General features: G+C 28.0%; 2 protein-coding genes across 6 annotated transcripts; one reads left to right on the top strand and one right to left on the bottom strand.

The window, feature by feature from the left end:
• Positions 1 to 1,520: 1,520 nt before the first annotated feature.
• Positions 1,521 to 11,163, top strand: LOC132934821 (battenin). 5 transcript variants are annotated; one of them, XM_061001197.1, is made up of 10 exons: positions 1,522 to 1,793; positions 1,927 to 2,182; positions 3,136 to 3,367; positions 5,192 to 5,328; positions 5,420 to 5,578; positions 7,980 to 8,126; positions 8,343 to 8,526; positions 8,605 to 8,754; positions 9,124 to 9,264; positions 10,691 to 11,163. In XM_061001197.1, exons 3-10 carry the CDS (start codon positions 3,221 to 3,223, stop codon positions 10,811 to 10,813), a joined length of 1,188 nt encoding a protein of 395 aa, XP_060857180.1. In that variant the 5' UTR covers positions 1,522 to 1,793; positions 1,927 to 2,182; positions 3,136 to 3,220; the 3' UTR covers positions 10,814 to 11,163. The 5 variants fall into 5 exon arrangements, with proteins under 5 accessions (XP_060857182.1, XP_060857180.1, XP_060857179.1 ...); XM_061001196.1 differs by having other exon boundaries at positions 1,522 to 1,865; XM_061001199.1 differs by lacking the exon at positions 1,927 to 2,182 and having other exon boundaries at positions 1,521 to 1,793.
• Positions 10,935 to 23,303, bottom strand: LOC132942073 (Bardet-Biedl syndrome 1 protein homolog). Its single transcript, XM_061010377.1, has 12 exons — positions 23,168 to 23,303; positions 22,921 to 23,071; positions 22,698 to 22,797; positions 17,823 to 18,100; positions 16,697 to 16,834; positions 15,417 to 15,635; positions 13,929 to 14,181; positions 13,120 to 13,275; positions 12,933 to 13,048; positions 12,286 to 12,417; positions 11,179 to 11,326; positions 10,935 to 10,987 (listed from the first exon to the last, which is right to left on the bottom strand). Coding segments are annotated over exons 1-12 (1,746 nt in total). The 5' UTR covers positions 23,170 to 23,303.
• Between the last annotated feature and the right edge of the window lie 21 nt (positions 23,304 to 23,324).

Genomic DNA, 23,324 nt, shown 5'->3' with positions numbered 1-23,324 from the left:
GCCTTTTGAAAAATAACAAATCAATTTATATCCATCATAATTCCTGATAAATATTTTCCTGAATCAATTGTTCCTGACGAAAATTAAGCGCCACTGTTGACACCGGTCATAGGCGCCCCCAGATACTTGTGTAGTCGTATGCTCGTATCAACTACGCGTGTAGTTGATATCAGTGGTCAACGTATTAAATAACGAATGACTGTGTAATACCTATTATTATTTTTTGAAAACAAGTTATAATTTTACATATTTTATGCTCGTATGACTTTATTTTTCTTAAACTTACGAGCGCCTAAGCGCTCTTATGCCAACAGCGCCCGGGCCAAGGATATCCACTTTTATTTTTATTCCAATACAGACCTAATTTTTGACCATGATGTCTACCGTGACCGGTCGATAATATTTTTTTCGTACTCTCTGTAAAAAAGTTTCAACTCAAAAAACTAAAAAATTAAATATTTCTCATGGCTATATAAACAGCTCAAAAATATTCCATATATTTTGTTGAGTATGTATAATATAAATTGAGATTTATAATATAAATAATAATGCTTAATAAATCAATACATTACCGTGTTTACCTATAATTATTTAAAAAGTTTATTCGTTATCACTCATCGCCTGATCTATCAATTGGTAAAAAATGTGTGGTCTTAAATTTAAATATAGGTTCTTAATGTTCTTATTGTGTTTCTTTAAACAGGTGTTGGTGCAGATTCTTTTTGAAATTATGAGAACATTCTAACATTTCTAAATAACGTTTTGAGCACGATAGAAATTTATCATTGAAAATAATTGATTTTTTAGCTTTTTAGCTCTACATACCTACCTAATATAAAAACTATTTATCTTCAATAAGTAGATATTAAAAATATATAAAATCAAAATATTTAATAATTAAATAATGTAAATGGATAAAGTTTTTTATAAGTTTAATAGTCGTTAGGTCCGATTGTATATTCTATATATTCAGATTATAGACTATATTATATTATATTATTTTATATTATTAATTTATTTTTAGTTACCTACAACCTACACTAACAATTAAATTTACTAATTAGGTATCTATATAAATATATAGGTATACTGATTCTTAGACACTTTTATAATATTAGATAGGGACGTATACATTTTTACCACTCTGATATTACTATTAAAGTCATAATTATTTAAATACATACTGTTTATTATAATGAACACAGATATTAGTGCATCGATTAAATGTACAAACATATTAGATATCTATAAGTTTCGTCTTAATATTAATAACTCGACCTTTACGAAGCGATAAATAATTTTCATCTCATTTTTTTTTAATAATATCAAATATTAACACAACAATTTACAAATTATACATTATTATTATTATTATTATTATTATATGTAGATTGTAATATAGCTACCACGCAGTCACCCAGATAAAATATAATATACTTAAGTCCTCCATAATATATTATTACTATATTAAGATCATTATATTTTTGTTTATTAAATGTTTAATATAGTATTAGTATACCAGTAGGCAGTAACCAGTGTATAAATTAACATTTCATGATGTGGCGTAAACGTATAGATATTATTGGTACGCATATGTAACATTGTAACCTATGCATATAGTTATTGATTTCGAGCTTAAATAATTTATCCCAGTTGGATAAAAATTTTTTTTTTTGTCCTCATCAGTCATCGCGCCACGTTTCAATTCAAGTACCTACTTATAATTCGCTGTTAATTTGATAACTACCTACTGCACTGAATACCACCTACCTACTCTAGTACTGTCATTCGACGTAAGTAAATTAACTGTCTTACTATTCACCAACTATCTTCTAGTAAAACATTGAATGATATTCGAATAAAATGTGAGCACAATTGATTTTTAGGTATATTTGAAAGTACAATTCAGTATGTTTTTTCTTTCAGATATGACATTCTTACTATGACGATAGGTTCCTAAATCGATCGTTTGTAGTCGGATAAACACAACCATTATATTATTTAAACGTGTTTAATATTTAACCACTAATCGTAATAGCTACAAATAAATGTGTGTCCTTAAAAGACAATAATTATGTAATTTTTACAACGTAGTAAAATTTAATACACATCTCGTCGTAAATTTGATGACATCAAGTGGATACTGGAATGTAGTGTTGTGGAACCTATACAAAACGTACAGGTACTATTTATTATTTTTATACGAAAAATAAATGACTGACCAAATTTAATTTTTAAAATATTATACCCGACTATTGCTCGTCTTACTTCCATCACGTATTCGGTAATATAGGTACCTACCTAGCACATTGTGTTACTGTTTTAAATTAGGAAGTTTCAAAAATGTTACGAGCCATCATAATAATATTATTCGAAAAAACATAGTTTTCGTTTTCGTACTTAAATATCCGTGGTTAAAATTACGAATCAATCGAATTATCTTCGTGATGGTTTTAAATTCTTAAGTTAATTTTAGAATCAGAGTTTTTACAAGCTGCGCGTATTTTATCATCAATCGTTTTTCAGAAAATTGAAATAAAATGCTTGTAGAACTTATAGAACGCCCATTGTGATTAAAATTAATGTTGGTTAGGTTTATCTACGTAACAAGTTGACAATTATGGTTGCATATTAAAATAATCATTAATTTAATTTCCATATAAACTACACAGTTTATAAATTGTTTTATCATTAAATATTAATTATATTTGGCCGCGGTCCTAAATGTCATAGCTATATATTGATTTATGTTCTATATTAAAATGAATTGGTATCTCATAAGATACTTAAATACTTTAACCTCTATATGCTTTGCTAATTAATTTGATAAGTCCGGTACATATAAGTGGTTATAATTTTGAACACACTACACGTATACCCATTATGTATTCTGGACATTTAAATTTAGTTTGACGCTTTTCAATCGGCTGGTTCACCTTGTCCTTGGTCCATATAACTTACCAAACATCGTCCATGACCATCTTCGTTTAGGATATTTCGTACGACATTTACATATCATAATAATAATATTATATTGTACGGGCGTACGGTGGCATTGTGTTGGAAGCGCAGCAACAATTACCTACTACACCAGTTCGATTATTGGACAATTAAAAGTTTATCCGTTTACATCAGTTTTAGACGAACGCGAATTGACTTCCACGCTGGCTGATAAATAGATTTAATATCCGTCGGAACACAATAAAATATACAACGCAGGATGGCAGACGCTGAGGTGAAGTCAAACATTTTGACTTTGGCGTCGTTCTGGATTTTGGGCCTTTGCAATAACTTTGGGTACGTTGTGATGTTGAGTAGCGCTCATGACATTTTAAAATCCAATTCCGGTGCGCCGGGAGGCAACGAAGTAAGTATAAATACATAAAGTATAATATTATTACTTCGAAAGTGTAATAAAAATATTATTTGAACATAGTAATTAGTAATTACCACACCTTTTGTTCGGAGGAATAATATAAATTAACAATACATAAATTGATTAAATTAAATTATAATTCTAAATGTATAATAATATATAGCTATAGACTTAGAGTCATTGTATTATTATATAATATTGCTACCCAATTGAAAAACTTTAAAGATGTAAACACGAATAAACTTTAAACTTAAGTAAGTCCCTACCGATTTCTACGTAGGTAAATTTATTACGTATGATATTCGTAGAAATATAAAAATAGTTTAAAAATATACATTAATACATTAAATCTAGTATTGAACTCGAATGTTCATCATGATTAAATGTTTTTTCTTCCTAAAGAAATTTCTATAATATCTAAATAAATTAGGAATATTACTAACACAAAAGGCAAACAAATTTAAATAAAATATTAATATCAATAATATAAAGCTATATCTAGCTGATATTGGAAGCTGAGTTGTTCTAAAAATATACAAAAACTTCTTGAACATATGTTGGTATTTCATTCAATAAAAGTAAATTACCTATAGCTTACAATATGATTTTTATGACTTCATAGGTTACACACTGACTACAATATAGTAGGTATAATGTGGGTATTAACGTATTATCTTATTTTATAATTTTATAGTTAGGTATTATTAAATACTAAGCTACATTGCTATACCTAAGTCTATACATACACCTATCACAAGTTTTAATTACCTTTAAGTATACATTATTGAATTACATATGGTGTGCCCAGTGATAGTTATAGTAGGTAGGTTACCTACTATAATAGTAACTCTCATTTCATCATCGATTTCAACAAGTTTTAAGACCTTTAAAGCTGTAAAATGTAATAAGTTAAACGGTTGATTTCATAATTAGATATAATTATAAAAAATTTAAAATACGTGGTAGGATACATGGTTATACTTATATCCTTATCCACTCGTAGTATGATACCTATATAGATTAAACATTATTTAATAATATTGAATTCAAAGTTTGCAGTTGACAAATCAATGTGTAGCTTGATGGTGTAAAACATTAATCCAACATTAATCCAGTATTATAACTAGATTGGCTAAATATTAAAGGAAGCTAATAATTATTAATTGTAATATTCTATTAAACTGCAAAGGTAAATTAACAAAACAAAAGTCCAACATAATATTTAACTTTTTAAATATTTCAATCCATGTACTTATATGTAAAATTGTATGGTTTTTTTTATATTAATAAGCTGAGTAAATGTAATATGACCTTAATATAATTTATTTAATAGGATATCTACGTTTCGGTGCACATGACTTGTTCATCATGTTAGTGCGTCCAATGTACTTTTAACGAATGATTTTTTCTGATTTGTTTTTGCCTATCGATTTAATAAAATACCTATATAAAAAAACTTTAAGACCAACATTTCAAAAGTGCATCTATATTTAAAAGTTCATTGGACGGAAAGTCCGTAAAAATTGATCGGTGTCCACATTAAATGATCACTGCTTTTTAATGATTGATAATTTCAAAACGATATGTATTTATATTTTATCATGTTGATTTATTTTATAAATATTTAGTTATGAAGTAAAAAAATAACTCATTCATTTTTTTAAATTTAAATTTTTATAATATTATCTTTTTGTATGTGGTTAAAAATATAATTATAGAAATTGTTATACTTTTTGAAGTAATATTTCGATTTTTCTGGATAAAATGACATGAAATATATAATAATATGTAACATCATTAAATTTGATTTTAAAGACAGTCAGCATTAACTCCACTCAAGATGTATTCAAAAGAGAGTGTAATTATTTGTCAACCGGCGTTATACTTTTGGCCGATATTATGCCTGGACTGATAATCAAGATTTTCTCACCATTTTTCGGGTTATATATCAAGTGAGTATTATCTATTTGGACCATAAGGTTTTTTTTTTTTTAATTTTTTTTATCAACTTATTTTATGTAATAAAAACAATTATTTTTACAGCCGAAGACTATCGTTGTGTATCGCACTGACAACTGCTAGTTTTATAACTGTGGCAAAAGCGAATACTGAACTAGTTGCCGCTTTCGGTGTAGCACTGACATCCATGGCTTCAGGTCTAGGAGAAACAACACTTTTGTCTTACATGGTCAACTATGAACGGTATGAACATAATAAAGAGTAAAAAATTGTTCTAGGTACCTATAATATATTATAAGTAGGTACAGCGTAGAGTAAACTTATCGATAACCACCATGGCTCCATTATCCATGGTGTTCGATTGTGATATGAATGCTCAATCATTCACGAAGAATAGCTGATTATTATTTATTTATTCTTGACAATTTTTTTTTTTTGACAGAATTTTATCGATAACTTTACTAGTCATACTAGGTCCGGATTTGTAGGTCAAACAAAACTGGAGCATTATGATTCGAATATGGTCTAAAAAAACCATAATAATAAAATAATAATAATATTATACTCTAATAATCACTTACTATCAACATGTCATCTACAACATGATATTTTGTAAACACTACTTACGAAATAAATTGCCTATGCCTAACTCCTTAAGTCCGAATCTCTTATGCTAAAAAAACTTAATACTCGCTAACCCCTGAAATTCTTGTGAGTATGCAAGAAAAACATTCATCTATAAACTATGTATTTAAATGAATGGTCTTAATTTTCTGCTACTGTCAAACTGATATAAGAAAACTAAGAATCTAGACTTTGGATTTTAGATTCTGAGCGAAGCGATGAATGTATTAATTTTACAATGATGTGTGTTTTTTTTTTTTATTTTTTTTTATTTTTTATTTTTGTGTCTGTCATTACCTTTTAGGACAGTAAAAGTGCTTGGAATTTCTTCAACAGTAACTTTTCTGATAGGAAAGTGAATCTAGTTGGTACTTTGGGGAGTCAAAAGTAAAAATTTCCCAGTAGTTTTCAAAAGCGACGTGAAAAACAAAAGAAAAATTAAGGATAAACGGGAATTTTTACGCAAAATCTGTTTTCGAGAAAATCGATTTTGGTTTTTGGTGTATTTCTAAAACAAATGACCGTAGGGACATGAAATTTTGACTGAATGTTTATATTAGCATTTTCTATACACTATTAAATTTTGAAAATATTTTGACTCTTTTTGAGCTGTTTACGCACATTGTCAGTTTTCAATTTTTTTAGTTTTTTTTTCTATAAATATCAATAACATTTTATCTGTTGAATAAAAAAGCTTGAACATTTAATAGAAGGCTCCTAGGTTATTGTTTCAAAGGCAGATGAAAAAAATTAAAAATCCTTACTCACAGTTTTTATTTATAAGCATTTAAAGTTCAAATGTTGACAAAATACGGGAAAATCACGAAAATTAGCAAATTATTTTGAGTTGAGAATTCGTAAAAGTTTTTCTTTTTAAATCTAAGATTTGAAAATGTATAATAAGATTACTCATAAGTTTGTCTACCTTTATCAAAAAAAAAATGTCTACAAGAAACTTAAATTAAATTTTTATGAGCGTCTGAAATTTATATTTTTACAACATTTGATATTCACTTGATTTCTCATGTAACAATTTTCTTATTTTATTGTAATTGAAAAACGAATGACTGTTGATACTTAAAAATTTCACTGAATGTTTATATTAGCATTTTCTATACACCATAAAATTTTGAAAATATTTTGACTCTTTTTGAGCGGTTTACGAACATTGTCAGTTTTAAATTTTTTTAGTTTTTTTTTCTATAAATATCAATAAAATTTTATTTGTTGGGCCAAAAAGTGTAAAAATTTAATACAAGGCTCCTGATATATTAATACAATATCAGTTGAAAAATATTAAAAATACATAGGCACAATTTTTTTTTATAAGCATTTAAAGTTTAAATGTTGACAACATTTATCAAATTTATAATTTATTTATTATTTTGTAGTAAAAATGTATAAAATGTTTAACTTTTATGGCTAAGGATTGAAAATTTACAACAAGGCTCCACGTAAATAAGTTATATATAAATTACTTTATTTACAATAATATCAACAAATATACTTGGTAATATCATAGGCTGACTGACCGTTTTCGCTCAGAATCGTTTTTCTTATACAATGATATTATATCATTAAATTCAGATTTAACACCATCCATTACAGTGACCCACTTGTAACCTACTGTACAGCAGAGCGACATCCGCTTATCCACCTTTTTACACTGATGTTTATACACCAGACACCTAACATGCATAAATGCATAATACATTTATGGTTAATTCATAAATACATATTTTATTCTAATATAATATTCCTGATCTCAAAAATCATGTTTAGATTAACTGACATTTGTTAGTCGATCTTGCCTTTGAAATGTATCTAACTATAGAGATTTTACCGCTTAATATTGTTATAATACCACGAGAACACATGACGATCATTATTCCTAAGTATAGATATAACGTGTTTTGCAGTGCAAGACAATTTCGACGGAAGGACAGAAACTATGTCATTTTTATAAAGACATTTTTAAGACGATCGTTGCAATTTTTTGATTTAATCATTTATTTTGCAGAACTGTAATTACATTTTGGGCTTCTGGAACGGGTGCTGCTGGTATATTAGGAGCGTTGACTTATGCAGGATTGACTGGCGTTTTCCATTTATCTCCATCCACGACGATGTACTTAATGCTTTCGGTACCATTTTTAATGGGCGTATCGTAAGTACCTATTTGTTTAGTTTTGGTCCATTTGATTTCAAAAATACACATCAACAATAATGGATGAGTTTAGTTTAAATAATAAATGCATGAAATCATGATGGTGTTTTTGTTTGTTTCGACAACGATAAAAAAAAAATCGAAATTAAACATAATAATTATTTACTATTTGATCTTATAAATTGGAAAATTTAAAAATAATTTATTTTTTTTAAGATTTTGGGTATTATTAGAACACCCGAAAAAAGATGATATTCCAACGATGTCTAGCATTTCTCCAGATCCAAGTACCAACAATCAGAGTTTCTCGAATAAGTTGTCGTACATACCCAAATTGTTGAAATTTATGATTCCTTTAGGGTTAGTGTACTTCTTCGAGTATTTAATCAATCAGGGATTAGTAAGTTTTCCACATAATTAAAGTTACTTTCGGTTTAAGATTCATGTTATACATATTAACAGATTTGATTGTTTTCAGTTCGAGTTGGTTTATTTTGAAAAAATATGGCTCACACATTCAGAGCAATACAGATGGTACCAAGTCATATATCAGTTGGGCGTTTTCGTTTCTAGGACTTCAGTAAGCCTGTTTCCGATCGAAAAAATTTGGATCTTGACAATATTACAGGTATCATTGTTTCGTACACATTATGGTCGATAAAATAACTTAAGTAGGCTATAAATTCAGCAATAACGAAAAAAAAAATGTTTTGTTTTTCAACGCATTTCTTTTTTTTGCTTTTAACATACAGTAGTTTTATAACTATATATGCATATTTAATACATTTTTATGAGTATTAAACTTTGAAGTTCAAGTCCTATACCTACCGTGATTATTTATTACTCATTAGTCATTAATATAAACGGGCATTACCTACCTATTTAAAATTTAATCCGTGCACATTTTAATATTTCTTATTGATTATTGTTTAATGTCATTTGAAACTTTAAAGTAATTTCTACAAATGTGTGATTGTAATTAATTTTTCATTTTCAGGGTCTCAACGTCGTATACTTTTTAATCGAAACGCTGTATTCTTTCACTCCAAATATATACATTATATTCGCGTTAATAGGATACGAAGGTTTATTAGGTGGAGGATCATATGCTAATACGTATCATAACATCATGCAAAAAGTATGAAACCACTTTATTTATATTATAATTTATATCTAACACATAAAATATAATATATAATTATTATATTATATAGGATAATTGAAACATGCTCACACCCTTTATATATTGATTTTACAATGATGAGTATGGTTTTTTGCATTTGAGACTTTGATAGATAAAAATAAGATAAACAAAAAAAAATTAAGGAAAAACGTGATTTTTAAAAGAAATCAGTTTTTTACAAAATCAATTTTGTTTGTTCGGCGGAACTCCAAACGAAATAATCGTGGATACTAAATTTTTACCAAAAAATACATATATATACATATATATTATGTTAAAATTTAAAAAATATTTTGACACTAAAGTACTTAATAAATGCATAAGAAAGTTTTTAGTCGATAGTACATTTTTTTTGCTAGTTCAAAAATGAATGTAAGGTTCCTCATAATATTTTATGATAGCAATTCAAACATATTAAAGATACATAAAGACATTCATCAAAAATGCAAATTATTTTGTTGTTAAATATTATTGATATGTTCAATTTGTATCAAGGACTGGTACCGTACCTTAAAGAACTGGTTCTGGTACCGGAACCTTTGAAATATTAAGAACTGGAACCGAACCCTTTATTTTAATAAATAATATACCAGAACCGAACTGAAATTTTTAAATTAAATTGGTTCTTTTAGGTTCAAAAATAGACTAATTGTATTTATCATAATTTAATAGTAGGTATCACCGTTTTGTGTATAAAGTATGTATGAACATAATATGAGTTTTATAATAATTCTCATACTATTAATTAAATCAGCATTCTGAATAAGTATTTCAAATTATTATATTTTTCGGTACATAAATTATCTGGAACCGGTAACTTAATTATTTTGAACCGATACCTTTATTTTTTATGATCAAAAATCAGAACTGAACCGGAACAGTTGTTTTATTTTTGGAGAACCAATACCGGAACCAGTACTGGAACTGATACCGATAAATTCAAAAGGTTCCACTCCCTGATTTGTATAGCTAAGATTGAAAATGTAAAACAAATTTTCTCATAAGTATTTCATACTATAACCAAAAAATGTAAATATAATTTAAACCTATTACTTTGGTACATAAAGTATAATAAGTTAGAAACTACTTGTTAAATGAATCAAAATATTCAAAAGAATTATTTGAATAATAATTTACAGTATAAAAGGGTGGTTCTCATTTGGAATAAAGTTTGTATCACCAGATAAGATTTTAAATGTTATAAATAATTTTATATTTGGGTGTACCAACTTACTACTTACTTACTTCAAAATTCAAAATACCAGAATTTAAATAAATGCATTATTAAAAGGTAAAATGGGTGAGCATGCTTGAACAATCATTATCCTGTATACATAAAATATACCTACGAAAACAAACTCCGTCTTATTATTGTTTGCAGGTTCCGAAGGAGCGCCAGGAATATGCAATGGCCATGACGTCACTTGCTGATGCGATCGGTATTTCACTATCCGGACTGTTGGCCATTCCATTGCACAATCAAATTTGTAAAATACCGAAATGAGACTCTTAAATTGACACTGATCTATATAAAAAAAAGTGTTTTTCGTACTAGAAGAATTATTAATTTTAGAATGTTAAGTACTTATGTTAATTTTAAACAAAAATTATGTTAATGTTACTCACTATGACATAATGTCGTTTAACTCCTCACTAAGATTACTGGTTTGAATATTATCTGTAAGCAAACACGTATATTATAATAATATTGTGAACGAATAAAATAGGATATTTGTACCTAAGAGAATGACCCACCATGAGAATGTATTAAGTGTAATAATAAATGATATTGTAAAAGTTTTATAAATTGGAAACGTTTTGATCATAATAAATAATAATGTTTTGTAATCAAAAGTTTTTTCAACTCACAGACTGGCATATTGACTTTTGCTCTATACATCACGTTAGTTCCTCGGCTGACTATGATGTCTATTGCTCGGTCGTCGGAACTACCGTACGTGCAACAAGTAACGAACGTCTCGCAATAGATTTCCGTCCCCGGAACAATAACCGGCACCTATTGTGAATAATTAACAGATAATTTATAAAAATATTCGTGTACCAGTAGAGTTAGCTAAATTCTGCAAACATTGTTAACGTCGTTCATCTAATTGAAAGGTAACTCTTATTTGCAATGAAGTCGAATAAAATCGCATGGCTAACTTCACGGATGTCAATAATGTATAATTACACCAAGCCCGGATTAAGTCCTTTAAGGGTCCAAACTCCAAAGACTAAAACTTACATAGGTGCCCCCCAACCAATTAACAAAAAACATCTGTCCGATTTTAATGAAAAATTTAACATTGTATAGTATGCCATTGAAGTGTCTATACCTACACATAACTTTATAATGACTTAACGTTAGGCAATACTTAATAAACAATATAAAAATAAAAATGAACGATATAATATTGATATGTTTTTAGACTGATGACTGAACATTCTGATTGCATCCCCTTAACCCGGACTTGTGTGACACAAGGAACTATAATATTTTACTTTTGTTAAAATACGTCTTATTCGCATGTGTTGTTTCTGTCTTAATACGTATACAAATGTATAAGTCGAGCTGTCCTAATTTTGTGTAGTTAGCTTTAATATTAAAATAAATTAATCATAGATCTATAAACTTATAATTCGTCATTAAGGAATTAAGTAATTATAAGGAATTAATCTACTAACAGCGTTTGAGGTAAGAACATAATCTGTATTCTTCCATTGGTTTTTTACTCTACATAAGTACCTTTGTACTCATAACTCGCTTAAAAATTAAAATATCGGAAAAATCGATCGAGAGAATAAACAGATAATGTTCTTAACTTTAAGTTTGATCATAGATTAATTCACTGTTATATTTAACATACAATTGAAAATGCTGTGGAATGTAAATGTTGATATGTTATGCGTGAGCAATACGGAAACAAGTCAACAAATGCTGGTACGATGCTATAGTCTTCTTAAATTTAAACTTACCCTGCAACGTGGTGATTCTATACTATGATACTGAGCGTTGTATAAAAACGCAACGTTGATGCCCATCAAAGGTTCTTTACCCAAATTTTTCAAAAAGAAACGGATTTTGAAACGCGGACCCAGACCTAAAAGCTAAAATATACAATTCATGTGACATGACGTATTTATGCCGAAATATGACTATACCTACCTATTATAATATATATAATAGGTATATATACTACATTATATTAAATTGCTATCAGTGGCGTATCCGCAGGATTTGATAAAAACGACTGAACTAATAAATTTATCTCTATGTTCTATAAAAACCCTGTTATATATTATATGTCTCATTGTCACATCCACAAAATGTAGGTAATCAAAATTTTTTCAAAATATATTTGATATACAAGGTGACTCTTTCAGCATTCTTGCCTACTGTATTATGCTTAAATTATGTATATCACTTGTATTTTCGAATACCTGAGATTTTTTGTATCACTGTAAATTTCAAACAAGAACCCCTCACCTTTTTAATTTTAATTATTTGGGAAATATTTTTTTGAGAATTTTATCTTCACAATATACTATAAAAATGTAGCCACTTAAGACTCCCTCCGGCTAACACCACTGATCGCTAGGTACTGTTTTGTAACATTTTATACTTGAGCAGAAGTGTGTAAAAATTGGCTTGTAACTTTTTGTTTGATAGAATTCAACCGTTCGTTTGACACTACTATTTGCAGCAGTTGCCATGTTTGCTGAGTTCGTACGTGCATTTCTATAAAAACAAAAACAAAAACGCTAAGAGATTCATTCGAATTTCGAATAGATATTTTGTTTATTATTTACCCTTACAGTGTTCTCTCTCTCGTAAAGTCTGTTCTATGAACACATTACTTCTCTTGGGTATGCTCAAGTTACCTTGGACGTGCGCTGCCAACGTCGGCCGAACACACAAGTCGAACGTCGCTGTTCGTTTCAAGAGTTTTATGTCTACTTTTCCGTCTAATAATGTTTTTGTAATCATTTAAGTCAGTCACCATTATATTATTCCTAGTTATAATACGTATATCTATTGATTAGCTGTGGTGTGCGGGTATACTCCATATCATAAAGGTATAATTATTAATTATATAATTTATAGTCAACACTGCGAGTTAATGCAATAAAACCATAAATATGCTAGCGCAATATTATTCACTCAAAAAAAGAAAAATGTGCACAGAAAATTCCAGAAATGTTATGCAAAATAAATTCAAAATTATATTTATGATATTAAAGATATTATCTCTTACCAATAAACAATATACGTGAAATATTAAAAACGCATTTAAACAAGTCTAATCTATCATGAAAAATAAATAAATAGATAAACTTAAAAAATGAATGTTTAAAAATTTGATTTTCAAATATTTTACACGTTGGTATAATCTATAAGCACCAAATCCATAGATTTATAAACAAAAATATTTTAATACAAAAACATTAAGACATAAATACATTTAAAAAATGCAAACTAAAATGGTTATGTCTAGAATAAAATAATGTATGTACCTATATATTATGATTTGTGTTCACACTTATTTTGATATATTGTTCACAATTGTGCAAGTTATTAAATCCACAGTCCTATTTATCATTAGTAGGTATCTACTCACTGGTAGTAATCATGATCAGAGCGTTTTCCTCTTGTCCAAATCTCCCAAATGTGATGCAAGTCACTGGATCTGGCATAGAAATCTTGTGGATCATCGTTGAACCACAATACATTAGAACTAACCCCCTGGTGTGTCTATCAGCGTTGATCACGTTGCACGACACGACTGTCATCTCGAGTGACATACTTTGCACGTACATGTTCACCATGGACGTAGGATCTCCAGGTAATTTAACGTTCCACAAAGATACACACTGTAATAGGTAAACGGAGTTGTGAATGAAAAAAATTCGTCATGTAGGTGCAGGGACTGAAAGTGCTGAATGAGCTCAACGTGTCTGGAAGACGGTTTGTCAGCCAGCCTATATTACTAAGTATATTTTTTGATGAAATTATTGATATTAAAGTAATTTATTTCACTATACAGTAGATTGAATTAATTTTTGCTGAAAACATTGTTTTTGAAAATGGCATTGTGTATATAAAATATAAAAATATACTTTAAAAGTTTCTCAAAGTACTCAACAAATATTTTTGAATAATTTACTATACAAAATAACAAAAATTGTTATTGGTTGAAGAATTTATATAATTTTTTTAACTTTAAAGGCTTATAAAAAATTATTGTGAGTTTATATTTTTGATATTTTTTAATTAGTATATAAACAAGTTTAGATGAATCTTATATTACATTTTCAAAGTTTTTGATCGAGCAAAAAAATATTTATTGATATTTATAGAACAAAACAACAAAAAAATTGCTCAAAATGAGTCAACATTTTTAAAACGTTTAGTGAAAATTTAAAATATCAACGGGTATTTGTTTTTGAATTAGGGACTATTATCAAAAAGTGATTTTAAATTAAAAATTAAAATTATATTAAAAATTTTTTTTGTTTTTCCCGACATTATGAAAACTACTGAGAATTTTCCATTTTGAACTTAAAAGTACCTACTAGACATTGGCGCAACTAGGTGGGGGGTGTTTTGGGTCCTTAGCACCCCGTTAGTTAAAATTCCTAAAGTCCTAAAAAATCGTGAGGTGTTAGGTCCCAGTAAGTCACAAAAAATCTTGAAGCTTAAGCACCCCCTAGTTCAAATGTCTAGTTGCGCCAATGCTACTAGATCCAATTTTCATCTATAAAAAACCCCCAAATTTGAAAATCTAAGCATTTTTTCGACTAAATTTCGTTTTTACAGACCACGGCTATCTACTAAAAAAAACACACACACTCACATTATTGTAAAATCTATTTAAAATAATAATTAATTAATTAATAATAAATATAATAAATGTAATTATGCATGTTAATATTTTATTATTAATTTCCTCTAATACATGTTTTTGATTTGTGCCTGTGTACACAAAATTTTAGTCTTTACAGGGGCCCATTCATGAATATATATAAAAGTATAATTACTATTAACTGACAAAGTGACAACTGTATAAGATAACAACAACGATGACTTGTACCAAATATAATCTCACCTTCAGAGTATAACACTGTAAAAGTCCGTCTATAGTGCAACAGATGAACTTGTCGATACGGAGTATTACGGCCACGATCGCATGTGTCGTTTCGACTTTAAAGCCGCTCGTCGACGATTTAGAAAAAATGTAAAGCCGACCCGTTCTTGTGGCTACGAGGATCTTATAGTCGACGTCGTACAGCCCAGTAGCAGACATGTATGCTGTTTCGCCCTGCAACTGTATATATAGGTGCATGGAAATATAATAAATAATATAAATAAATATCAGTTTACTGACCATAATATATATTTTGTATTATTACTATATTATTTAAATTCAAAATTTTACGAAAAAATATTTTGTAACTGATTGTGAGGTGAATCCGTTTTTTTTTTTAGATAATACGACAAGCAATTGTCGTATTTTTTTATAGTTATTTACATATAATTATTATATATTAATTGCTGATAATATTACATAGTAAAATAAATACAGGTCTTTAACTCGTTAGAATAATAATTTACTGTAGATAATACATTTCTGGTAGCATAAAATACTGACAGACGACGGTTAGATATATGTACTTACTAGGATACAAGACGCGTGCATTATCTTTTTTATACGAAATTTTAAAATATGCAACATATTATATACTATAGGTATATTGTATTGTCAGGTGGCACTGCTCAAGAGCCTTTCTATTTCTACCGTTAATATTATGAATTTTATTAGCTATCAAACTTAGGTACTTATCGCGTCATACCTACTGTACAGATTGTAAATATATTTTTCATTTCTTTAATAAAAAAAAAGCTTATATACCTAGGTAGGTACTAAAAAATGACTTGACCGATTTTGAAGAAAATTGCAAATTATATATTGCCCTTGGAGATTACAGGCAAGTTTAGAGTGTAGTATCCACGTTCGAAAATATACCAAGTGCTATATTGTCCGATCCACCACAGGCGAATTATCTATCTCGGTAAAATTAGTTCACAAAGCGTAGTACACCGTCAACGATTTGCCAGTGAGCTGAGGTACACTAAAGCCAAGATATATCTATACATGGCTATATAGTGCTATATTTTATATTTGTTTATTTTTTTCACGGACGAAGTACAGCTAGGTAGGTAGTTATAATTTTATTATACAATTAAGTTTTCGTCAAACTAAGAAAATCTATGCTATTGCCTATACCTAACTAAATACTAACCCAGGGAAACTGCAAGGGAAAAAATGGTATTATATAACACAGTTCTAAAATATATTATGATAATATATTTTTCAAATAATATTACCTCATATTTATCGGGTAAAATTTTAAACGATTCAGTATCGAGTATGCTGATCATGTCGGTGGTTGCTATTACCAGACAACTGACGCCGTGTACATCGCTCGTATTCCTTTTCAACTCCGTAACACAAGTTATGTTGTGCTAAACATTAGGTATACATTCAGAGTATTATTTACAGTGTTGTGCATTATCTAGATAATTTTATCTAGATAAGTTATCTAGATAAAAATATTTATCTTTTTATCTTATCTAGATAAAATAAATATACACTATCTTTTTATCTTATCTAGATAAATAAAATAGTTATCTGAGAAAAATTATCTAGATAATTTTTTTTTTGTGAGAAATAAATTTTCTAAGTTTGTTTTGCTATTTTTATTCGATTTTATTTTCTAGTTATAATAATTGTAAATATTTACACGTCGACTATTTTGAAAAATTTAACTATTTTGTTAATTATTAACATGATAATTTTTATTCAGTTATTGTTTAGTTATCATTTTGAATTTTAATATAAGGTATTATTAACTGATTAATGATTATAAATAAAATACTTTTAAAAAGAAAAAGTTTTACTATATAGTGATTATGTTTTGTTTTTATAAATTATAGTTAGGTATTAAGTAATAAACAAAAAAAAGCAGATTTTACTTATTTTGTGTCTCCAATAGTAAAATAAATCATAATCTTATACTTTATTATTATTATTTTTTTAATTCAAAGGCTTTGATTACAGTGATTATTAGCCTAAGTTTGCATCCTAAATGTACTTAGAAAATATTAGAGAAAAGTGCAAATAATAGAAAAAAGAGAACAAACTTTATATTATTTCATTTATAACGAAATTGCCATTTTACAAATGCAAGCTTTAAATTATGTAAGTTTTTTTCAATTATCTGTTTTTTATCTAGATAAATGTGGTTATCTTTTATCTATTATCTAGATAAATATTTTAAGTATTATCTATTATCTTATCTAGATAAATATTCAATGAATTATCTGTTATCTTATCTAGATAATTTTTTAGTTATCTTTGCACAACACTGATTATTTATCAACATTCAACAACGAGCGTCGGGGAAGAAGTTATTTTAGCTAATCATAAATCAATAATATAATAGATACTTGCTTGTTTGACTAGATTAATTTTTCTGCACTTCTCAAAATATTCGTTTAGATGACACTCGTTTAAGCATAACATTTGCTGTGACGTTGTCGATAGACTCACGAATCCTATGGTCGATGACAACACTTGCAAACGTTTTAGCAGATCGAACGCATCTTCACTCTCTTGCCATAATTTACATTCTTCGGTATCTCTTATTATCGTCGACTGAATTGAATATTTATGATAGGGCTTACAATTTCGGTAAAAGTATATCTCGTTTTTTATCACTACAGCTACACCTGCAGCAGTAAATATTTCATTCGTATAATATATAAAATATAATATGTAAATAACATTATATTATTATAATTTCACGAGTCACGGTTCACTAAGTAGGTAGGTAACTAGGTAAGTATACAATAACTTTCCTAGTTATTTTATCATAAATAAACTTAGTTTTTTAGATTTACTTTCCAATAGTTAACTCTACTTTGTGATTTTCACGTCAAAATGTAGTTGAATTACATTATATTTATATTATTCTAAAATGGTACTAAAATCATAATACTGAATAAGTGGAATAACCTATTACAAGAGGCAAGAGCTGGCTGTAAAACTATAATTAATTTTCATGATAATAGGGTCTTTAATCTGCATTAGAAAACATCACAATACGTACCCATAATATTGAAGTACAGAAGTAATTTTTTTTGATACTATTTTGAGAGGTTTGGGCGAGTTTATATAAAAATTGCAGTGCGTCTGAGAAAATAACTATTATATATAAACTACTCGCATTAAATTCGATTTTTATGTATCGAAATACTTAGAAAAAAATATTCTGTTTTGGAATAGAAAATTAAAACTTTGTCATAAAAAAATTAAAAAATTAGAAGTATAAAAAATATTTAAAAATATAATTTTTTAATAACAAAGTTGTTTTGTTAACGACTTGAAACTATTTAAAAATACAATATTTTAATAACAAAGTTGCTTTGTAAACGACTTGAAACTTTATAAAAAAATATTTTCAAAAACAATTACACTTTTTAAAATAGTGAGAGATCAATTTTAAATGAATCGCCCTGTATGAGTTTCTCAGGTAAACACAAACGTTTAAAAACTAAAAGGGCTATACCTACTTTTAGTTATATCTTCATAAGGTACCACACCCACGTATAAAAAAAATCTCAGGTGGGGCTAAAGCCCAATCAGCCCTACTCGTGCGCATGCCTATGGGTTAGAACTATCCGTAAATTCTACTGGTATGATTAAAAATGCAGTAAGGTAGGTTCCTCATAAGATTTTTTTTTATAGCAATTAAAAATATTTAAGATACATAGGCGAGGCACGATATATTTTACATGCAATTGAAGTAAAATAATTATGCAGATAAATATATGAAAAATTTTAAATTTTCATACCTAAGACTTGAAATTAAATATTCATAGGTAAACACAGAATAACGATTTCAGGTATTTTGTTGTAATTTAAAAATTATTGTTTGTGGGGATTTGAAACTTTATCGGATATTATAAAAACTTTATATATACAATGACATTTTCAAAACATTTAGATTAATTTTTTGCTATTGCCTATGCTTTATATCATGAACGTATTCACACCTTTCCATGGTAAACCGGTATTGATTTAAAAATGTTAATAACAATATTATATAATAAATATATGATATAAATCATAAATGTATACTAATATAGTAATATACTATTATAATAATAAAGTAAATGCAATGTTATCGAAAAATAATAATTCAACCTACCCTATTGCTAATAGTAAAATAAATTACTACAGTAGCAATTTAAATATATCACAAATACAAATATCAAAAATATTCTTGGCTATATTATAATATATTATATAGCCTGCTGGGCTGACAGATTGACAGGCATGACAGCTGTGTTCGCTCGGAATCGTTTTTCGTATGCTATGGATCATCATTGAATATTCAAATTTAACACATATATTACAGTGACTTACTCAATGAAGGTACGGGAAGTCAATACCGGGAAGTCGCTCTCCTGTACAGACAGTTTGTAGGTTTCGAGTACCTAATATGGATACTATTATTTATTTTTTATTCAATAATCCAAATCTTATACACTGGGCCTCGCAAAATCCCGGGACAGCCTGCTCAATAATATTCTTATGAAATCATCCTAATATTAATAATATTATATTATGCTACAACAGGAACGACGAGCGTAGGTAGATACAATAATATTATACAAACAATTATATTTAATATGACGCGTTAATAATAGTTATGTACTTCAAAGTAGGAAGTCCAACTAGTAGTATAGTTAGGTATTCATTTTTATGTTTATAATACAGATAATAAGCGTAATTTTAATAATAAAAGTCAGTCACGGTTTGGCTCAGTTTGACTTTGTAGAAACGAGTGTGAGACGATTATGAGAAAAAGAGATGGGTACGCATTAAATATACAAAAATATTATATATTTAATTTTTTAACTCGTAAGAATAGTACCTATGTAACAGGAACGTATGCTGTGATCGTGATGGTTGTTGAACGAGTGGCTACTGCCGCCGCCGCCGCCGCCGATGCACGCCGCGTGTCGACAATGTCAAAACTGATGAACGAGTAACGACTACCGCATGCGACCCTGGTACCGCCGACTCCCATTACGTCAATTGTGAGCGCCATTATCGAAATGTACCCGAGCAGTACATACTTCGTGACGTAACCAAAAGCGGCACACGAACAATAATATTATTGATATCAATAAAAACCCGTCAATAAATATCAAAACGGTTTTGATATTTTCAATATAACTTATACACGGTCAATATTGATATCGAATATTGAAGTATAGTCCATAGCACATTGAATTTCATTGGAATCCACGAATGCCACGACCCGGTTCATACCGGTTCATACTAATATTCTCGACATCAACCTGCTATATTCCACGCTCTCTCGATTTTAAATTCCCGCCAAATTTATTATCATAGTATATTTTTCTATTTAAATCTAATATTTGAAAATGTAATACAAGATTCCTCATGAGTTTGTCTACCTTTATCAAACGAAAAATGTCTACAAGCAAATCAAATTAAATTTTTAAGAGCGTTTGAAATTCATATCTTTACAAGATTGGATATTCACTCGATTTCTCATGTGTCGATTTTGTTATTTTGTTGTAATTCAAAAACAAATAACTGTAAATACATGAAAATTGACTGAATGTTTACATTTTCATTTTCTATGCACCATAACATTTTCAAAATATTTTGAATCTTTTTGAGCTGTTTACGGACTTTGTCAGTTTTCAATTTTTGTAGTTTTATTTCTATAATTGTCAATAACATTTTATTTGTTGGGTAAAAAATGCGTGAAAATTTAATACAAGGCTCCTGATAAATTGTTACAATAGCAGTTGAAAAATATTAAAAATACATAGGTACAATTTTATTTTATAAACATTTAAAGTTTGAATTTTGACAAAATTTATCAATTTTAATATTTAATAATTATTTTGTAGTTAAAAATTTATACAACTTTAATATCTAAGGATTGAAAATTTAAAACGAGGTTCCGCGTAAATAGATTATATATAAATTACTTAATTCACAATAATATCATCAAATATACTTAGTAATATCATAGGCTGACTGACCGTCTTCGCTCAGAATCGTTTTTCTTATACAATGATTTTATAATATGATTGAATTCAAATTTAACACCATCCATTACAGTGACCCACTTATAACCTACTGTACAGCAGAACGACTACCACTTTCCGACCTTTTTTTATCATATTTTTGAAAGCAGTTAAAACAATAATATTACAATTTTATTTACTGAAAATTTACCAAGTTAAAGAATATTAAGTTTTTGCATTTCTAAGAATAATAGTTATGTTATCAAGACACGAATCGCATAACTTAATCTATCTCTCGAATTTTATTTATGACAATCTACTTCATACCTATACCCGTTTTGAAGAAAACCACGGAGATACTAAGTGTGACTTTTGGGACATACTGCATAAGAGAAATTAGTGTTTTTTTTTGACTCAACTGACTCAAACAATTCGTAACATAAATATTATATAACTACCAATAAATTGAGCAATTTACCACAAAACACAATGTTAATATATTAAATATTCTTTAGATTAAATTGTATATTTACTGAATAGGATATAATATTAGTAATGTATGTAATATGTATAGATTATCACTTTTAATTTAAATTAAATAACGACTTTGTACAGATTTTGTATATTATTAATAAAGGAAAAAAAACATTTAAATTAAAAACATTGCTGGACGAGTCTTGCCTCAAAATTGCACAAAACCAATACAAGTTGATGCACATAAATATTCGTTAATGCCACTATATATGATAGTAAATAATAATGAATCAGCATTTAATGGATGTTTAACATTTATTTGTAAATAAACTAGGTAAGTTAACTTAAAATTTACTAAATAGTAAATTAATAATCTTACCAACAAACTACGTAATAGGTACCTACTTACCTAGCCACCTAAGTATATAATTCATTTATCTATAACTTAATAGGAATCTATACATTTAATTTTCAAAATATAAATTCATAGCAGCCGAATAATGTTTGTACAATATGTCGAATTAAAGTATTTTATGTTTAAAATATATATATGCGTATAAATATAATTATAGTCCATGTAGGTACAACATGTAAGTAAAAGTATATTATAATATTATATTAACATGTACTTGATTTATTATTATATTTTATATTACAAATTCTCAAATCTCAAATACTATTCTCTATTAGGTAGGTACTTATATCTTATGAAAAATCTTTAGTTTATTGAATACTATATAGGCAAATGCCTCTAATTCTTAAATATTTATTGACTTACATGGTATGTGTTGTTCACTGTTATCCGTGTATACGGTTGTAATAGCTGACGGTTTTTCGTTCAAATATATCACGTGCGTTTGTTTCAACCCTTTGAATATCTAAAAAAAATTCAAAACAAAAAATTTAGAACCCAAATGTATATAGGAACACAAATCATAGGTATTTATAGTAATTATTTTATTTGCTGTACATATTATATGATATTGTGAAATGTATAATACTTTTAACTGCGGGCTAGACGTTCCCGAACCGAAATCTACGACCACGAATTTATTATCGTTGTCGCCGTGGACATCGGACAGCATCATACAACAGTTGTACGTTTGCAGATTGATCGGTGGGTTGATGTCCACGTCTATCCACGTAGAGTTCCTGTAAAACGATCGTACATTTAATGTCAATACTAATTGCGATAGAATAGTGATTAATAATTAATATTATATTGTGAAGAATAGTCGACTCGTTTACATTTTAAATTATTTTTCACACGAAAATAACAGTCATAACAATCGTTAACGTTATTATAAACGACGCTCGAACATGTATTAATTTGTGCACTTATTATACTGCAGTGTTTTTATACACTCGTATTTGTGACGATATTGTGTTGTATACAGTTAGTAGG

Source organism: Metopolophium dirhodum, chromosome 1, assembly GCF_019925205.1.
Source record: "Metopolophium dirhodum isolate CAU chromosome 1, ASM1992520v1, whole genome shotgun sequence".
Taxonomy (NCBI): domain Eukaryota; kingdom Metazoa; phylum Arthropoda; class Insecta; order Hemiptera; family Aphididae; genus Metopolophium; species Metopolophium dirhodum.
Note: the sequence above shows the minus strand (reverse complement) of the source record. Positions and strands in the feature narration are given on the sequence as shown.

What these genes read in the sequence shown, in the direction of transcription:
- LOC132942073 (XM_061010377.1), bottom strand. An exon ending in AGAGAGAGAACACTGTAAGG is followed by an intron (nt 13,049 to 13,119) that starts GTAAATAATAAA and finishes TTGTTTTTATAG; the next exon opens with AAATGCACGTACGAACTCAG. An exon ending in AAAAGTCAATATGCCAGTCT is followed by an intron (nt 10,988 to 11,178) that starts GTGAGTTGAAAA and finishes GTTTGCTTACAG; the next exon opens with ATAATATTCAAACCAGTAAT.
- LOC132934821 (XM_061001199.1), top strand. Translation starts at nt 3,221, where the DNA reads ATGGCAGACGCTGAGGTGAAGTCAAACATTTTGACTTTGGCGTCGTTC. An exon ending in TTTTTCGGGTTATATATCAA is followed by an intron (nt 5,329 to 5,419) that starts GTGAGTATTATC and finishes TTATTTTTACAG; the next exon opens with CCGAAGACTATCGTTGTGTA. An exon ending in ATTTAATCAATCAGGGATTA is followed by an intron (nt 8,527 to 8,604) that starts GTAAGTTTTCCA and finishes GATTGTTTTCAG; the next exon opens with TTCGAGTTGGTTTATTTTGA.